At 44.3% G+C, this 15,720-nt stretch overlaps 1 protein-coding gene across 4 annotated transcripts in view; it reads left to right on the top strand.

The window, feature by feature from the left end:
• The window catches only part of ank1a (ankyrin 1, erythrocytic a), a 93,541-nt gene that overhangs the window by 29,415 nt on the left and 48,406 nt on the right, over positions 1 to 15,720 (top strand). For 2 of the 4 annotated variants that reach the window (XM_084358774.1, XM_084358787.1), the window contains exon 2: positions 8,007 to 8,099. The exons of the other annotated variants lie outside the window; for them this stretch is intronic. In XM_084358774.1, coding sequence (XP_084214900.1) covers positions 8,007 to 8,099 — 93 coding nt within the window. The remainder of the gene's footprint in view (positions 1 to 8,006; positions 8,100 to 15,720) is intronic. 4 annotated transcript variants of the gene reach the window in all.

Here is a 15,720-nt window from a genome sequence, read left to right as displayed (position 1 = left end):
GCCGAGGGTGCACCTAAATGTCATTGATAAAACACATAAAGAAATTTAAACTGGCTTCTTTCTGCCTCGCACCGTCCACTTCTGTGTCTTCTCCTTCTCCTCATCTCTTCTTTCTTTTACAAAGCTTCAGTCCGAACGTCACAAGTCCCAGAGGTTCACACAAAGCATGAAAACATTGTTCACTGTGTGTGATGTTACAGTTCAACTTCAGAGTGCTCCGACTACAGTAAACACAGTACATCATTCAAATTTAATTGTAGCTGCCTGAAATCAAATAATCCTTTGTTGGTTCTGTCTCTTTTATCTGGTCTTCTTTTACGAACCTTCTCCTCCTCAACGAGAGATGACTTCATATTTCTAACACTAACAGGTTTAACACTAACAGGTTTTGCTGCAGCCCGACAAATGTTTACATTAAGTATAGTGGTGTCAGTGGGCACTCGTAGTCCGGCTCTCAAAAGGTCCTTTTGTAAAAACAGACTCCTCCACTCGCCGCCTCGACAATCCCCGAGATAAGTGCCCTCTGAGGAAGACAAGAAAAGGTTCAAACAGAGCTGAAGATCAGAGGAGGTTGTACTGTTTCTCCACATCAAAGAGCTCCGTGAGCTGTGATGTTAATCTTTCTGCTTTCACGACCTCTGACCTCCACATGTTGGGAGCAGAGGGTGGGACCAGGAGGAATCAGATAGGGTGGGAGTGTTTTCCAGTAGGCGTTGTTGAGGGACTACTACTCTAATGCATTTTTCTGTTTTTGCAAATGTCTTCATTGATTTTTCTTTTTTACATTGGTGTCATTACGTTGGCTAATTCGTGTAGCAACTGTTGTAATTGGGGATCAGAAGCTTCAGAGTCTTTTTCATGTTGTTGTTAATCTGTCGAGCCCTTTAACTCACTTCAGTCAGGAAACGTTTTATGAAACCACCCAAACAGTCATAATCTTTTAAGAGAGAATAAATCGACTTTCTTTTTCACAAACTTAATATTTATACAAGCAGCAGATATAGAGCAACATAACATGATTCATTTGGAGTTGTGTTTGTGTCTGTGCTGCAGAGGAGGCTCCAAATCCACTCCTCTTTTAGCTCCGTTTTGGTCTCCACCAACTCCTGAAGTCTCTTTTGTGACTAAATGAGCAGCGTTCACCAGGTACAGTAGTCGTTAACTTTGTCTGTCTGATGTTAAGTGCTGAGCAGGTAGTGAACAGTCAGTTTTACGGCTTCATTTGCTGGAAACAGCCTGTTGAACCAAAAAGACCAAAGAGTCCAGTGGTGATTCTCTGTGGGTTTGTCACTATGACCCCTTTTGATGTGACCTATTTTGGATACTAATTTGATGTATTGTTGATATACAGACTGAGTATAGCCGCTTTAACAACACTACAAACTGTAGCTAGGGTTGGGCCATGTCGGCCGAATTAGCATATGACAATGTCTACAGTGAAACATCGTGATGGTGGTGTTTATGAATCTGAGGCAGCGTGTCCCCACAGTGTCGCCACTGTAGCCGCCGTTGTGTCCCACCGTTGCTCTGACATGAATCTCCAACTGTCTCACCCTGCAGAGGGAACTACTGTACCTCCCGTTACCACCGACATACATCCCTGTGCCAGGTTTAAAAGCGTCCTTGTCTCTGCATCACATGTCCATAACTAAGCTTTGTTTAGCCTCATAGGCATAAAACAACGTTGGCCAACTAGCCGAGGAAGCTAAGCTAAGAAAACTGTATAAAAACGGCATCACTGAGAGAAACAGCGGCCTGAAAAACAGTGACCAGCCTAATTGAGCTGGTTTAATAAGAAAATAATAAACGGGACATGGAGACGAAATGTTAGTGCACCGAGCAGCGACATACTTCTTTTCATTTCCTCTCTCCACATATCACAAACAACAACTCTTGCCCTACAGCAACTCTGAGAGGATGCACCACTTAATTGTGCTCTCTGGTGGGAGCCTTTTGAATCACGATGTTACGACGGTCAGGGATTAGTAGTCGCTGGCTGTCAGCCATCGGCGACGGACGACGGCATCGTTCATCAGCCCAACCCTAACTGTAGCCTGCATCGAGACGAATCAACATCCCTCTGACTCTGTCTGAACCATACAGGCACCCGTAGTGTCCTGCAGGGCCTCACACTGCGCACAGACGGCGGCAGAGTGTGACAGTAAAGGATGAAGAGGATGACTCTGCACATGCTCACACACAAGCATGTCCCGAACAGGTAGAGCGTGAACGTGAGCCCAGTCGGAGAGTTAGACGGAGAGGAAAAACAGAGCGTAGAGGTGATAGGTGGAGGTGACTGCGCCATCCTTCCCTTTCATCCCACCTGGCGGGTCCACCTGTGCCCCTCCAGAAACCACCTCTCCTCTGCTGATGGGGCTCAGGCAGGTTGCTGCTGTGCACAGAGCTGGCAGCTCTCTGCCATGCATTATTTATCAGGCTGAGATCTGCAGAGCTCTCCTGCTTCATTCTCACTCTCTTAACGCTCTCTCACTTTGGACGTCTCCTGTTCCAAACCTGCACTCATTTAAGCCTGCTTACATGTAAAACCTCTCACCCAGCTCACATTTTCAGGCAGCGGTGTTTTATTTATTTTAGCTTCTTATTGCTGGTGGGGTTACAGGATGTCTTTTTTTATAATGCAGCATAGTGTTTCTTACTTATTCACAGCAGCTGAGTGTCTTTCCATGCACGGATTATGTTGTTCCATGACAATATCATAACCAGTCCAATCATCAAACCGTAGGTGAGCTGCATGAAGCGCTCAGAGTGCCAAGTTTGTATTTAGATCACTACCGTTGGTTTTCACTCCATTTCTGCTGCTAACCTTTTGCAATACTGGAATAGGAGAAACAATGATGTTTCTCCTATTCCAGTACTGACTTTAAGTCACACTACTTATTCAAATACATATTCAAAGACAACACAAAACCTTGAGTGTATTGGAAAGCACTGCTGTTCAACCTAATTGCCTACTATAGACCAAATGTGTCTATAGTAGGACAGAGATTCAACACTGTACGTTGTAATAGCTCCGTATTATAATACTATGTTTACATTTTCTTGGATCAAACAGTTCCTGACTTAAATCAGGAACTATTTGATCAGATAAATGACATTTCTGAACTGTTTAAAAAGTTATTGGATGCTGCAGCTTGTGTTTAGACAAAATGTAATATTACAGACGATCAGCTGGAGCTGATTTTGCAGAAAACATGTGTATGTTCAAATTAACTTCAGTACAGTTTGGCATGGGCACCAAAACTCAGGTATCCTATCTGCACTGGTATTTAAATTAATATTGAAATAATGCGCAGTCTTCATGCCAGTGGAGTCTTAACCTCTCCTGGTTTGTATTTGAACGCACTTGTCTAAGCTTGTTTATAGACTTTTGTAGACACGCATCTGTTTTTAGTGGAAAAAAAACAAACAAAGAATCTTAAATAAGTGATCATAAATCATAAGGTCCTCCTGCACAAATAAAGGATAAATAAATGGTGGTAACCTTCATCTCCCAGTCAAGCCGTCCCTTCAGACGTGGCTCGGGAGGCTGATTCAAGATAAATGAGGAAACCAGTATAAGACTGTTCATCAGCGAGCTGGAAAGCTTCATCTTTATTAAGTCATCCATGTGAGAAATTTCCTGATTATCCCGATAATGAAAATTCACCACAATCAACTTAATGTGGGTGTTTTTTTTTAACGCAATCTGCCATCAAGTCTTTTATTGTCTCATCCTGACTCACCGTCCATCAGTGTGATGGCTCTTGCAGTTGATCACATGAGGTTCACATCCGGTGATGAGTTCCTTTAAGTCGTGTTTAAGTAAAGAACTGCAGACGAGATAAATCAGGAGCCTGATGGGAATCTGAGAACAGCTCTTTACTGTTCAGCACCTCGGTGATGATGCTGTCTTGTTATAACTCCACTTGATGTTTTTTTTTTTTTCTCTCCAGGAGGTGAATAATTTAGTAGAGGTCCACTTAGTTTAGATACTGTGTCAGCATTTCACGAGGAACTAGGCAGACGTTGGCCTGGTTCGACTCGCGGCATTAGAGCCTGATTACTTGATGTATATCCTGAACTCGGGATAATGGACGGGAAGGTGGAGGCTGACGCACTGCATGACAAGAACCAACTGGACTCATGAAGAGGTGTTTTGAGGAAAGGTGCTTGGTTCTTAATGCTACGGTCGTTTGTATATCGCAGCTCCTCTGTAGCTTATCGTTGTCGCTGCTCTCACAGAGGGAGTGTGAGTTATTGAGGCTGTGCAGGTCCATTGAGCAGCAGAGAGCTGCTCTCTCCCCGAGGACGGCTCGTTCTAATGAAAGCTCTGTGCACACACTCCGGTTCTGAAGCCCGGCAGTTCAACCAGTTAAACAGTAGTCTGTGCACACTAATCACCTCACCAGACTGTATGAAATGTGCAACATTTTTGATAAAGTTTTGTTGATTTCAGACGTCTGTCAGTCGGCCAGATGGTGGCACTAGAAGAAGCAGCGCCACATATTATACAGTAAACTCACTCACGTCTCTGCGTGAGTAACTGAAGGCAGGATAATCAATGTTGACATGCGTGATGTATTTTTTATGGGACATTGTTGTGGGCTGCTTTTGTATTGTGCTCCTTTTATGTGTGCATATTTATTGTTGTGTATTTAAATCTGATGGGCTGATCTGAGGCGGACTGCGATCGTCCTCTCTGGTGTTGAAAATGTGTCGTCTGCGACTTCACGTCGATGCAGCGGTGTCTCTTTGTGTCACTGATGAAGAAAGGAAGAGATAATGTGGCAGTAATATACAGTGTGTCAGGTTTTATGCACCATTTCATCCAGTTGAAATAGATTTCCTGAGACTCTGGTCCATTTCTCTGCTGCACCAGAGGGTCGTCCGTGTCAACATACAACAGATGATACTCGTGACCGATGAAGCGCTGATGGAGCCTTGTTAGGTCATCGGTGCAACTTTCTCAGTGGATTACTCTCTACTCATTCTCCCACTCTCACACACACTCCTCTATCTTTAATTGAACCTTCCTCTGACTTGCACTCCTCTTCGCTCTTTTCAGACTCATGTCCTCACTTTTATCCTCAGCTCTGCCTCTGCGGCTGACACTGAGCTGTAAATGTTGAGCGGTAACATCCTCCAGAGTGGTTTCTACTCTAAAGGCCATCGGGGGGGGAAAAGTGCATAAAGCAAACAAGAGACAAAATGATGTTTCTCTTCTCTTCTCTCTTGTGTTGGAGTTCGATGTAAAGTATAACCCAAATGCCGGGAGGCTGCTGGTTAGTTGTCCGGAGACTACGAGTGTTATCCCTTTATCCCTCTAATCTACAGCGTAACGGTTTGAGTTCCCTCTGCGTTGTCTGCTCGCTGCCCCCAGGTTCCCAGAGGCTCCGCGGCAAATGTCCTGTTACTCTTATCAGCACCTCTCCCCCCTCCGCCTCCCTCCATCTCCCACCTCCACCACCTCCTCTTCCTCCTCCTCCTCCTCCTCCTCCCCTTCGCCCCCCTCTCTCCCTGTCATCACTAGCCGTCTGCTACTTAATCCAATTATTCTTCTAAGCTGACACGCTCTGTTACTCACCGCAAACTCTGCGGACGCCGCCGCCGTGCATCACGTACACACATAAACACTGGCACACACTCACACTCACAGTCCCCTCCACACACACACTCACATGCACGGACAGTGTTACTGAGCAGTATCACTGCAAATAACCAAAGATGAAGGTCATGCAAAGGGCACATTCATGCTTAGAAAGTTAACAAAGGGGTCAAATGTCGCACATGTGCTACAGCCCTCTCTGGTTGTAGTCGCCCCCTTCTGCTTGTTTCGTCTATTTTCGGGTGTCCTGACAGTCTTTGGCCTCTGCTGTCACCCTCTGATTCACTGTACCCTTGAGGTGACTCCGTCTGTTTCCTGTGTGTTGTCCTCCACCTCGCTGCTACGTGTTTACCAGCTAATGCATCTGTCTTTGCAGACACACCACATGACACCGAAGGTCCTGCTCCCTCTTAGTGTGTGTGTGTGTTTGTGTGCGTTTGTGTGTGTGACTTGTATTTCTGTCCTTACGGGGATCAAATGTCCTCAGAAGCATAGCAGAAAAGGGAAGTTCCTCAGGGAAGGGGACATTTTGTCTGTTCCTCGGCTGATTTTTTTGAGGCTAGGATTTTGGTTTACAGTTGAAACGATCCTCAGGTTACAGGAGAAGATAAAATGAATGTTTCTTCAGGATTCAGGATTAGGACTTTGGCTTTGGGGTTAAAATTTTTATTTGGGTCAGGTTTACATTAATGTGTACTGCTTCAGAAACTTCTTTCCCGATGACACCTTTTCTGACGTCGGACCAAGCGTGGGCCGCGTCCGACCGTTTCTGTAACTCATCGGAAACCAACGATCTGACCCTCACACCCACTTCGTGCCACGATTGGTCAGCTGTGTGGAGGTGAAAAGGAGCTCTCTCTGGCTCTCGTTTTCAGTCTTCACTTGACTATTTCTGGCACTTTTTCATGAGAGCCACCACTGCAACACTGTGGACGCCTTCCAGGACGTGGTCGGACAACACGTCGCTCAAACGCTCAACAGTTTGTCCACTAAATGGCCCCTTTAGTCTAACATAAACGTTATTTTTTTGCACTGTCATGGTATGACAGCCCGCATCACTGCATCTTAAAAACACAAGTCCCGTAAAAAATTGCTGGCGCAAAGTAAACAGTAAATGTGCAGCAGCAGCCATGACAGGGTAATTAATCCCTGCGATTCTGCGATTTCAACCCCGGTGCAAATCTTGACAAGAATTTCTGCCGCAGAGGGGCAGGAGCGTCACAAAAGGAGCTGCGTGGTTGTTTTTGGTGCTGACGCGACAACAGTCAAGAGTAACAGATGGGGTTTGGAGTGTGTGTGTGTGTGTGTGTGTGTCTGTGTGTGTGTGTTTCAGGGTGACCAGGCCTCGAGCTGACTGTATGTGTTTGATGCTGAAACTCAACAGAGGCAGTGTGAGCAGATCTGATCGGTTACCTTCCCTCTGCGGGTCTGGAGGAAGGTGTTTGGGAGTTTGTCTGTCAGTTTTATTGTGTGTGTGATTCACTGAGACGAGCCGACAGTCGCGGTTCCTTTCTGGGAAAATAACTCAAGTGGTTTTCTGGTTTCTGTCTGGAGCACGCAGACTTTTGCTGACAACTTTTGCTTTCATTGTTTTCAACCATTCTCGCTGCTTTTCACACCTTCTCTGACTGGTCGTCTCCACTGCTGTGTGAAGAAGGTCTCTCTGCTGTAAGACGATGCTGACACAGTCGTATGTACCCTGTTTCTCTCAGTCGAAGGCCTGTCGCGGCCTCCCTGTATGTTCTTTCTCTCTGTGTTACTGTGTTGGATTTATTCTCTTTGGTGTTGTTTTGTACTTCACATCCGTGGTTGCACATTTTCTATATGTTGAATTCTGGGTAAGTACACTACATCTTGTGTCCACGAGCGTGACGTAGAGGAAATCACTCCAGTGTTTGTAGGTTGCAGCTTTTCCACAGCGACACAGCCGACCCATCCGTGAGTCACACGCCATCTACACCAGATCCTCCTCCTCCAGTCGCCATCAGTGTGGCGCCGCCCGGCGCTCGTCACTGTATGTGTGATGCCCCCTCGTGTCGTGCCACATCGTGCTTTCACTCTCATCCCACCACTCATCCTAACCTGACCTGTTTCCCACAGGGAGAGTCTTTTTTTTCTGGTGGGAGGGAAGGGTTGGGTTGGGCGGGGTCGGGGTGGGGTAGTTCCTCTTCCTGCTCTCTTCCTCCTCCCCCTCCCTCCCCCACCTTGTTTTCTACCTGTGTCTCAATATAATGTTCTTCTTTAAATCTCTCTCATTTCCTTGCCATTGTTTTTTGTCCGCCCTTCCTCCTCCCTCCTCCCTCCTCCCTCCTCCTCCTACCCCTCTCCTGTCTTCTCCATCCCTCTGCTTCTCACTGTTGCGATTAACTGGGCTCTGTCTTTATGTCGTATGTTCTTTTAGGCCCACGCCGTGCATCGCTGGCTAATCGATCAGGACAGTAGTGTGAGCTCTGAGATGCCGGATGGCCAAGGAGTATGGCACTATGATGATGAAGTAAATATCTGCAACACGTATATCTGGCTTTTTCCTATTTCTATATATCTCTATGTATATATATATATATTCTGTATTTATGACCATCCTGTATCTGTCACTTAAAGTGTGTGTCACTATTGTTGCTCTGCTGTTGTTGTTGTTTTTATCTTTATCTCTCTTGTTTTTGTTGTGTGTTGCTTTATGGTATTGTAGTTCTGGTTCCTTTGACTTTCTAGTGTTGCTGTTGTGCTGTGAGCTGATTCAGTCAGGTGTCGTGGGATCAGGCTGGAGCTTTTTTCTTTGTTCCCGTCCTTGCTTGACGTATTGTACTAACTTTGCTGATATTTTTTTTTTAATTTTCCGTTTGGTGGTTTTTTTTTCTTTTGCGTTCCACATTTTTTAAATATAACATGAGTGTGTATCTGTTATCGATATTAACATCTTTATCAGTGTCTGTGATTTCTCTGAAATTATTGTTCTCAAGCAGAGCATATTACATGGCAAAGAGTCCACGGGCAAAATATAGATTTGATATATATTTCCTATCGGCTCGATACGAGTTTTTGTAGCACGTCTGCGTTTTTTGCTTCCACACAAAGTAGCTCGCACCACACAGGCTCACAGTAGTGATAATAGACAACAATCCAAGTATTTTTCCTGTGGGTTCTTCTGATTTATAAAATATGCTTGTGTCATCTGTACCACTGTGTTCGTGTTTAGGATTAAATCAAGGTGTGTGTGTGTGTGAGAGAGAGAGAGAGGGCGAAGGAAAGAGAAGGTGTGTGTGTGAGGGATATGTGTGTGTGTTCTGGGGTTTTAATCTTATCAGTGTGTTTGTGTGCATGCTTTATTTCCGTCTGTGCATGGCTTCACTCTCTGTGTTAGTACTGGATATGATTTGATGTCCGTCTGTGACTCCGTCTGTGCTTCAGTCTGTGTTTGTGTGTCTTCCACTGTGGTGTTTCGTGCTGTAGATGTTGTGGTGCGGCCTGCCTTGTGCCTCTGAGGTGTCAGTGTTGTGTTTGTGTATCGTGGCTGTAGCTTCACCCCTGTGTCAACTGTTTGTCATGTGCTGTGCTTGTGTTCTGTCTGGTTTTATCTGTTTAAACAGTCAGGGATAGGTTTGCCAAACGTTTTATTGCACCTTCCTCGTGCAGTAGATGATCTTGAATCCATTTGCACTCAGTGTGGAGGAGAGATTATCTAAGTGCAATAAGGCTGCTGGGAAACTTGTCCCAGACGACTCTTGCCCCTGATGATTTCCCCTCAATCCTAGCCTCCCCCCTCCTTTTGCTCTCATGTCAAATTCCTGAACCTACTCTCCAAATCTCCATATTGCTCCCAAACTCTCTGGAGCATCGTTAGCTTAACCTTTATTGAACCTGATTTAAGCTGACAAAGCAAACCATTTGGGAAGTGCAGAGACATAAAAACAAAAGATAGGGTGAACACATTGATCACAAAATGAAGGTTACACATGCAGGGCGACCACGTTTTCTCTGGTCATTTGCCCAAACGCACAACAATATGGAGTATTGTCTTTCCCTCGGTGATGCTCTTGAATGCGTGTGCATTGAGCAATTGTATTTTTTCCTTTTTGCTTTTGAATTCTCTTTTACCTTTTGTGTGAATGAGCGAAAGAAGATGATTTTATTTGTTTGTCTTTAGCCGTCAGGTAGGACTAAAGATTGGGTGCGGCTGGGACTAAAGACCCAGTTTAATAGGAACCAGCTGATGGTTTACAAATCACATAAATGATTAGAAGTCAGAAAAGGGAGAATAGAAATAGATACAGATGGAGTACGGTGATTGGTGGATGGGAGCAAACACCTTGTATGTCCCACAGTACAGAGACAGGGAGGACGAGTGGTGCAGTGGAGAGCCCGGTCCCTCTCACTGGCCCTCAGCCAACACAGCAGTGGAAAACAACAGCAGCATAAACCAAATCCCTGCAACAGGGTGTCCGTTTCCTCAACTAGTGTTTACTCCAGAGTAAATCAGTGTCCTCCTCTGCCCGCAGCCCTCAGCCTCGTCTTTAACTGCCCCGGTCCTGCAACTTATTTGATTCAGTCTATAAAAATGCATTGTTCTTTCTTGTAGATCTGAAAATTATGGCAAAATTGATAAAAATAGGAACAACAGAGCCATAAACACAAGCGGTCAGACGATTATATGCAAGTCAACAGTTTAGCCTGATTATCTCTTTTAAGTAAAGCTGTAAGTGACTGCACCTGTAAAGCACGAGCACAAGAAACCCGTGTATCGACAGCTCACTCCAGCACTTACAGTCGATGAAAGTTGATAGAAACAGCTTGGATGTATAAAAAGAATTGGATCGGACGTTGCCAGTCAGCCGTGCTGCCAATTAGTGCCGGCAGCCAACCACTGCAACCGAAATATCATACATAGGCCGACAGTATAAGAGACATGTCTGTTATATCAGCTCACTTACTCCGTTAACTGAAGACTCTTTGTCTTCAAAATAAGGTTATGTATTTATATACCACTGTAAAGTCTTAAGGCCAAGCAAACGAGGAAGGTTTATGCACTTTGGATGCCAGCTTGGATTTCTCAATCCAATTAATTTAAATCATCCACGTTAAAACTGTAATGGATGTTTACAACGGACAGTTTGGGTGATTTTCTTTGCGGTTAGCTTTTATTTTAATTTTCAAGCGAACATGCCCTACTTTGGGTTCCTGATTGTCTGACCGCTCGCGTTTGTCACTAGGGATGCACAATAGATATTTTTCAGCCGATACAGATTATAACTGATTATTTATTACCAGCTTCTCACAGCCGATACCAATAAGATAACCAAGAAGTTCCTAACCTGTAGTTTATGCACACCTGAGGGTGAGAAAAAACTAAGATGTCGTGAGTAAAGATGGATTATTTATTATTTTTAAAGCTGTAATAAGATTTGTTGTCTTATAACATTAAGACTTTGCCCTCCTCTCAGAGCCCTTACATGTAATTAAAATTGCAGTCAAGTTGTCTTCTTCTGTAAGTGTAGAGAAAATGGCCACACAGCCGCCGACATGTTAGATCGTCTTCTTCTTCTCTGTGTTTATTGGCAGATCACAAACCAACTTTAAAGGTGCATACTGCCACCTACTGTATTGGAGTGTGTAGATACTACGCTTATTAAGTCAATGAAAGCATCTGGCTCTATTTATTAGCTATACTTTCATTATTAGCCAGAAGCTAATAATATAAATCAGCCTGATATACATTGTGCATCCCTATTTGTTATCCTAGTTTTAACAAAGTTGCAGCGTTCTTACACGTCGGCAATTAATGCGCTGAAAACAATCTTCCAGAGGCGAGGAAAATAAAACCCTGGAAGAAATATTGCTTGATTTTATTATTCTGAGCTGTCAGAGCCGAGTGAGTCCACAAGCATTTTAAATCATGCAGATAGGTTAGTCAGCAGCTCGGTGACATTAAGCTCTCGGCCGTCCTCAAACCGCCCCACAAACCATGACTCTTTCCCTGAGGGCTGATAAATTTACACCAAAATCTAACGCTTCATTAAAGCCTCCCCGCCCCACCCAACCAACACCCTCCTGTAAGGATTGTGACATGTCAGAGGTCTGTGTAGCGGCCCCGTCCCCTTTGCCACCAATAATGTTTAGTGGGCCTGGAGAATATCCCTTATCATCCCACAGCTCTAATTACCCCTCAGTGAGTCCTTGGAGACAGATGCTCAGGGAGCCAAGCCCCATTCGTCACAGTCCGGCTGCGTGGCAGACTCAATATGAAAAAAAAAAAAGCAAACTGTCACACTCTGCACTGTCACATAAATTCTCCCCCCGTCTCAGTTTCTTTTTTCCAGCTGCTCCCCAGCCCCACTGTAGATGCAGACTACATTAGGGAAGCCCATTCATGTCCAGCCACCAGCAGTTGGCTGTAATTTGTTTCGGCTAGGGGGGCAGAGTTTAATTTACATGTGAAAGGCCACGGCGCATTCAAATATTGTAACTCTCATTTTTGTCCCAGGGTTATTGATACCAGCGTCACAGAATTCAGATTAAAGGTAAAAGGGGGGGTTTACTGCTATTGTGCAAAACCTGCAGAAGTCTTGTAATAATGTCTCAGTTGGCCAGATACCAACTTCAGGACGAGGACAGGAGAGCAGGATTCTCCCTCATCTCGCTGACCCATTAAGAACTGATCTTTTCTGGCTTTTGCAACAGTGAGACGCCTCACGGGAACAATCTGGCCCACAAAGAAAAACTTTCAATGGAGCCATCCCAAGAAACTCTTAACCTAAACAGCTTTATAATGCAGACCACACCTACAGGAGCAGGTTCACTACACAGGGCGGAAAAAGACATTTTACACAAATGTAAATGTACAAATGGGACTTAACACAAGGCTGAAATGAAAAATGTGATACCTTTGTGATACGCGGGGCACTGGATCATGAAAGATGGATATTTCAAGTTCAAATGGAACAAAAATTTACTTATTTTATCTCGAAACAATGTAAAGACACACTGAACCTCCCGTTTCTCATTATTCACAAGAATTTAAGAAAGCCACGTTGAGACTTTCTCACCTTTTAAACCTTTTTACTTTTTGTCCCCTGTGACCCTGAACTCCACCTTATTCACCAACTTATTCTACACTTGTAATATATTTAATTTATCTTAATTAATATTTGCATCATTTCCCCACAAGTGTGACTTGTGTTCTGTTACTCACTGTTTTGAAATCAGCATTTTTTATTCTTATCTTAGTCACCTTTGTTTTCATCAGTTTGATTTTTTTTGTGTGTTTTATCTTGACAGAAGAAAAGAGAGAAAGAGAGAGAGAGAGAGAGAGAAACGACAATCAATGTGCATGCATGCGTGCATGTGCATGTGTTTAAGGTGAATGCGCAGAGTGCATGGTAAAGGTGCAAGTATACTCCAAAAGAAGTGCTGGTCGAAAAAGTGTGAGAGCTTTAGAAAACTCTTTGCAATGGACAAATCTTTCATGCCCCACTTTCTGCTGAGACGTGCACAGTTCCAGGTCCTCCAGACGTTACAGGTATTTCTTCAGCGTTTAGCTGTGATGATGACGGGTCGACTGTCTGAGAGTGGAGAGCAGGAGTCAAACAACAAAATCTTAACAGTAGCCAGGACAGATCTGCTCGGACAGACTCTAAACTTGAGCTAAAGCTGCACAGCTGATGCTCCACAAGAACAAGAAAAACAAATATGTTACAGGTGCAGGAAGCTCAGATTTAATCATTTTCTGTGTGATTATCAACAGTTAAAGTCGGCTACAGATTCACTTTCTCTTTAACAAAAACCTCAAGAGCATTTAAGCATCTTTTTTGGCATAATAGCATTTCATTTTCATGCTTCCCACCATCATTAAGACTTCAAACGAAGGGTGTTAGTAGCTTAATAGTAGCAGTTGATTAGACTGCAGCTCACCACAACCAGGAGTTAAGAGTTGATATGAAGTAAACCTTGATGACAACTGCTTAAATATGATTCTCCTGCAGAAGGAGGAAAAATAAAAGATCAGTACAGATTGTAATCGATGCAAAAAGATTTATAGTGATACACGTATATTGCTTTAAAATAGCATAAACAGCTTTGCCTCCCCACATGGTCGGACGACGCGTTGCACGACCTTGTTCAGTTTGAGTATACCGCTGCCTGGACTGTACGCCTGCATTAGGGAAGGTTGCTGCGTGCATATGTGTGTTGAACGTGAGCGAGCGTGTGTGTTATGCACCTGCATGTACTGCACTGTAGGTGAATGTGTGTGTGTGTGTTGACGCGTGAGTGTGTCTGTGTATTTGCGAGCGTGCGTCTGAATCTGTATCTGCGTGAGGCAGCATTAGGCGATGGAATAATTGAAGTCACTTATATAATCTCTCTTTCGACTGCCCTTGCCCTGACTGATGAGAGCATCTCCGTTAATTGCTTAAATTTAATATTTATAAACACGTCAATCTCGGCTGCAGCAGGCGGCTCAGCGTCGGGGCCCCTGAGGCAGCAGATATTAACTGTTCAAGTGGAAAACAGCACGATAGATACATCAAATATGTATTTGTTTGCTGTCCATACATCGAGGTGTGTACGGGTCCCTCTTTGCTGCAGGCAGCCCGCTCTGAGGCCGCTTCAGTGTAGATAACATGATGATGGAGGGTGTGTGCGACAGAGCGGGGAGGGCGTGAGAGAGAAATCAGGGTCTGACTCAGCAAAGCTGTGCGGATGAAGATGCCATCGTTCTGTCAACAAGACTGTGAGAGAAGATACTGTATATATACATCCACTGCAGAGCGCGTTCAAAGGGAAGCTCCCCAGGCGCATTTATTCATCACCACAGCTGACACCTTTCCCGAGACGTCCTCCCTTCTTTCGGCTGTGCCCTGTACCTCGTCGCTCTTTCCATCCATCTCCTCTTTCATAATTTCAGTCCGGGCCTGTTTCCTTCCTTCCACTCCTCGTGGTGAGAAATGAGACCGGTGCTGCGCCGAGACAGGCCGAAATAAATGTTTGGAAATGCTTCTGTCCCCCTAACAAATGGTACTAACAAGCTGTAAGCTGACATATATGCAGATTTAAGACCTTGTGCTAAACTATATAACGCAGGAAGGCAAAGGATCCATAGGGCGCCATATAAAGATTACAGCTGCCGTCTAATGGGAGGCTACGCTGAGATATGAGAGGTGGAGCAGTCATTTCCTGATTTTAGCTCATCACTGATGTTCCTCCATGGGCATGCACTTGGGCTGATAAGTCAGCAGAAGCGCAGAACAGAAATGTCTTCTGATTAAAAGACAGCACTTTGGGAATATCACTGAATATATGAAAAAAAAGTAGTATAAAGTGTTTTGTGGCTCCAGAGGAAGCTGCATGTCATCTGATAAATTACCTCCAGTGATGTCACTTAGTGGCCTAGTTGCATTGTGGGTAATGTAGGCTCCAAGTCTCAAAAAGTAGTCCACTGGTCTAGCGTTACATTCCTATAACAGTTTATCATTATGGACAATACAGCAGAACTGTGTATATCACCTTTTTTATATATGCATTCTTCCTCCTTTCCAAAACATGTTGCCTACATTACCCACAATGCAACTGAGCCACCGAGTGACATCACTGGAGGCCGTTTATAAGATTACATGCAGCTTTTAAATATCTAATCTGCAGTGTAGCTGTAATAAAGTTCAACAGCACAAGATGTTTTACCTTCTTGAGATCAGTTTCAGTGTAAAGAAGCCGAATTCCTCTAATTTCTCCTCTGATGTGGGATTTTCTCAACAATTCAGTGTAACACAAATGTTTCTGCCACCATCAGTTTTACCGTGGTCACACACTGAACTCGATGATTGTTATCTAAAACTTTGTAATGATCATTTGAGATGATTTGTAACAGCGAAACCGCTGGGACATTTTTCTTTTCGTGCACTTCTTCCTCAGGACAGTTTTATTCTCTCTGGACTCTTAATTGAATCGCATTACGTCCCACTTTAACAGAGTCCATGTCGACGGTGGCAAGACGAGTTTGTATCTCGTAGTTTCAAGGAAAAGTATATTACGTCTGAATGGAGTCTCCAAACTTGGGCGCACTTCAGCTCTGCGTCTATTAACCAGACTGATTGAATTATGGTCTGGGCTGCTCGGATCCTGTC

Source organism: Pagrus pagrus, assembly GCF_965226575.1.
Source record: "Pagrus pagrus genome assembly, chromosome: 8".
NCBI classification, from domain to species: Eukaryota; Metazoa; Chordata; class Actinopteri; order Spariformes; family Sparidae; genus Pagrus; species Pagrus pagrus.
Note: the sequence above shows the minus strand (reverse complement) of the source record. Positions and strands in the feature narration are given on the sequence as shown.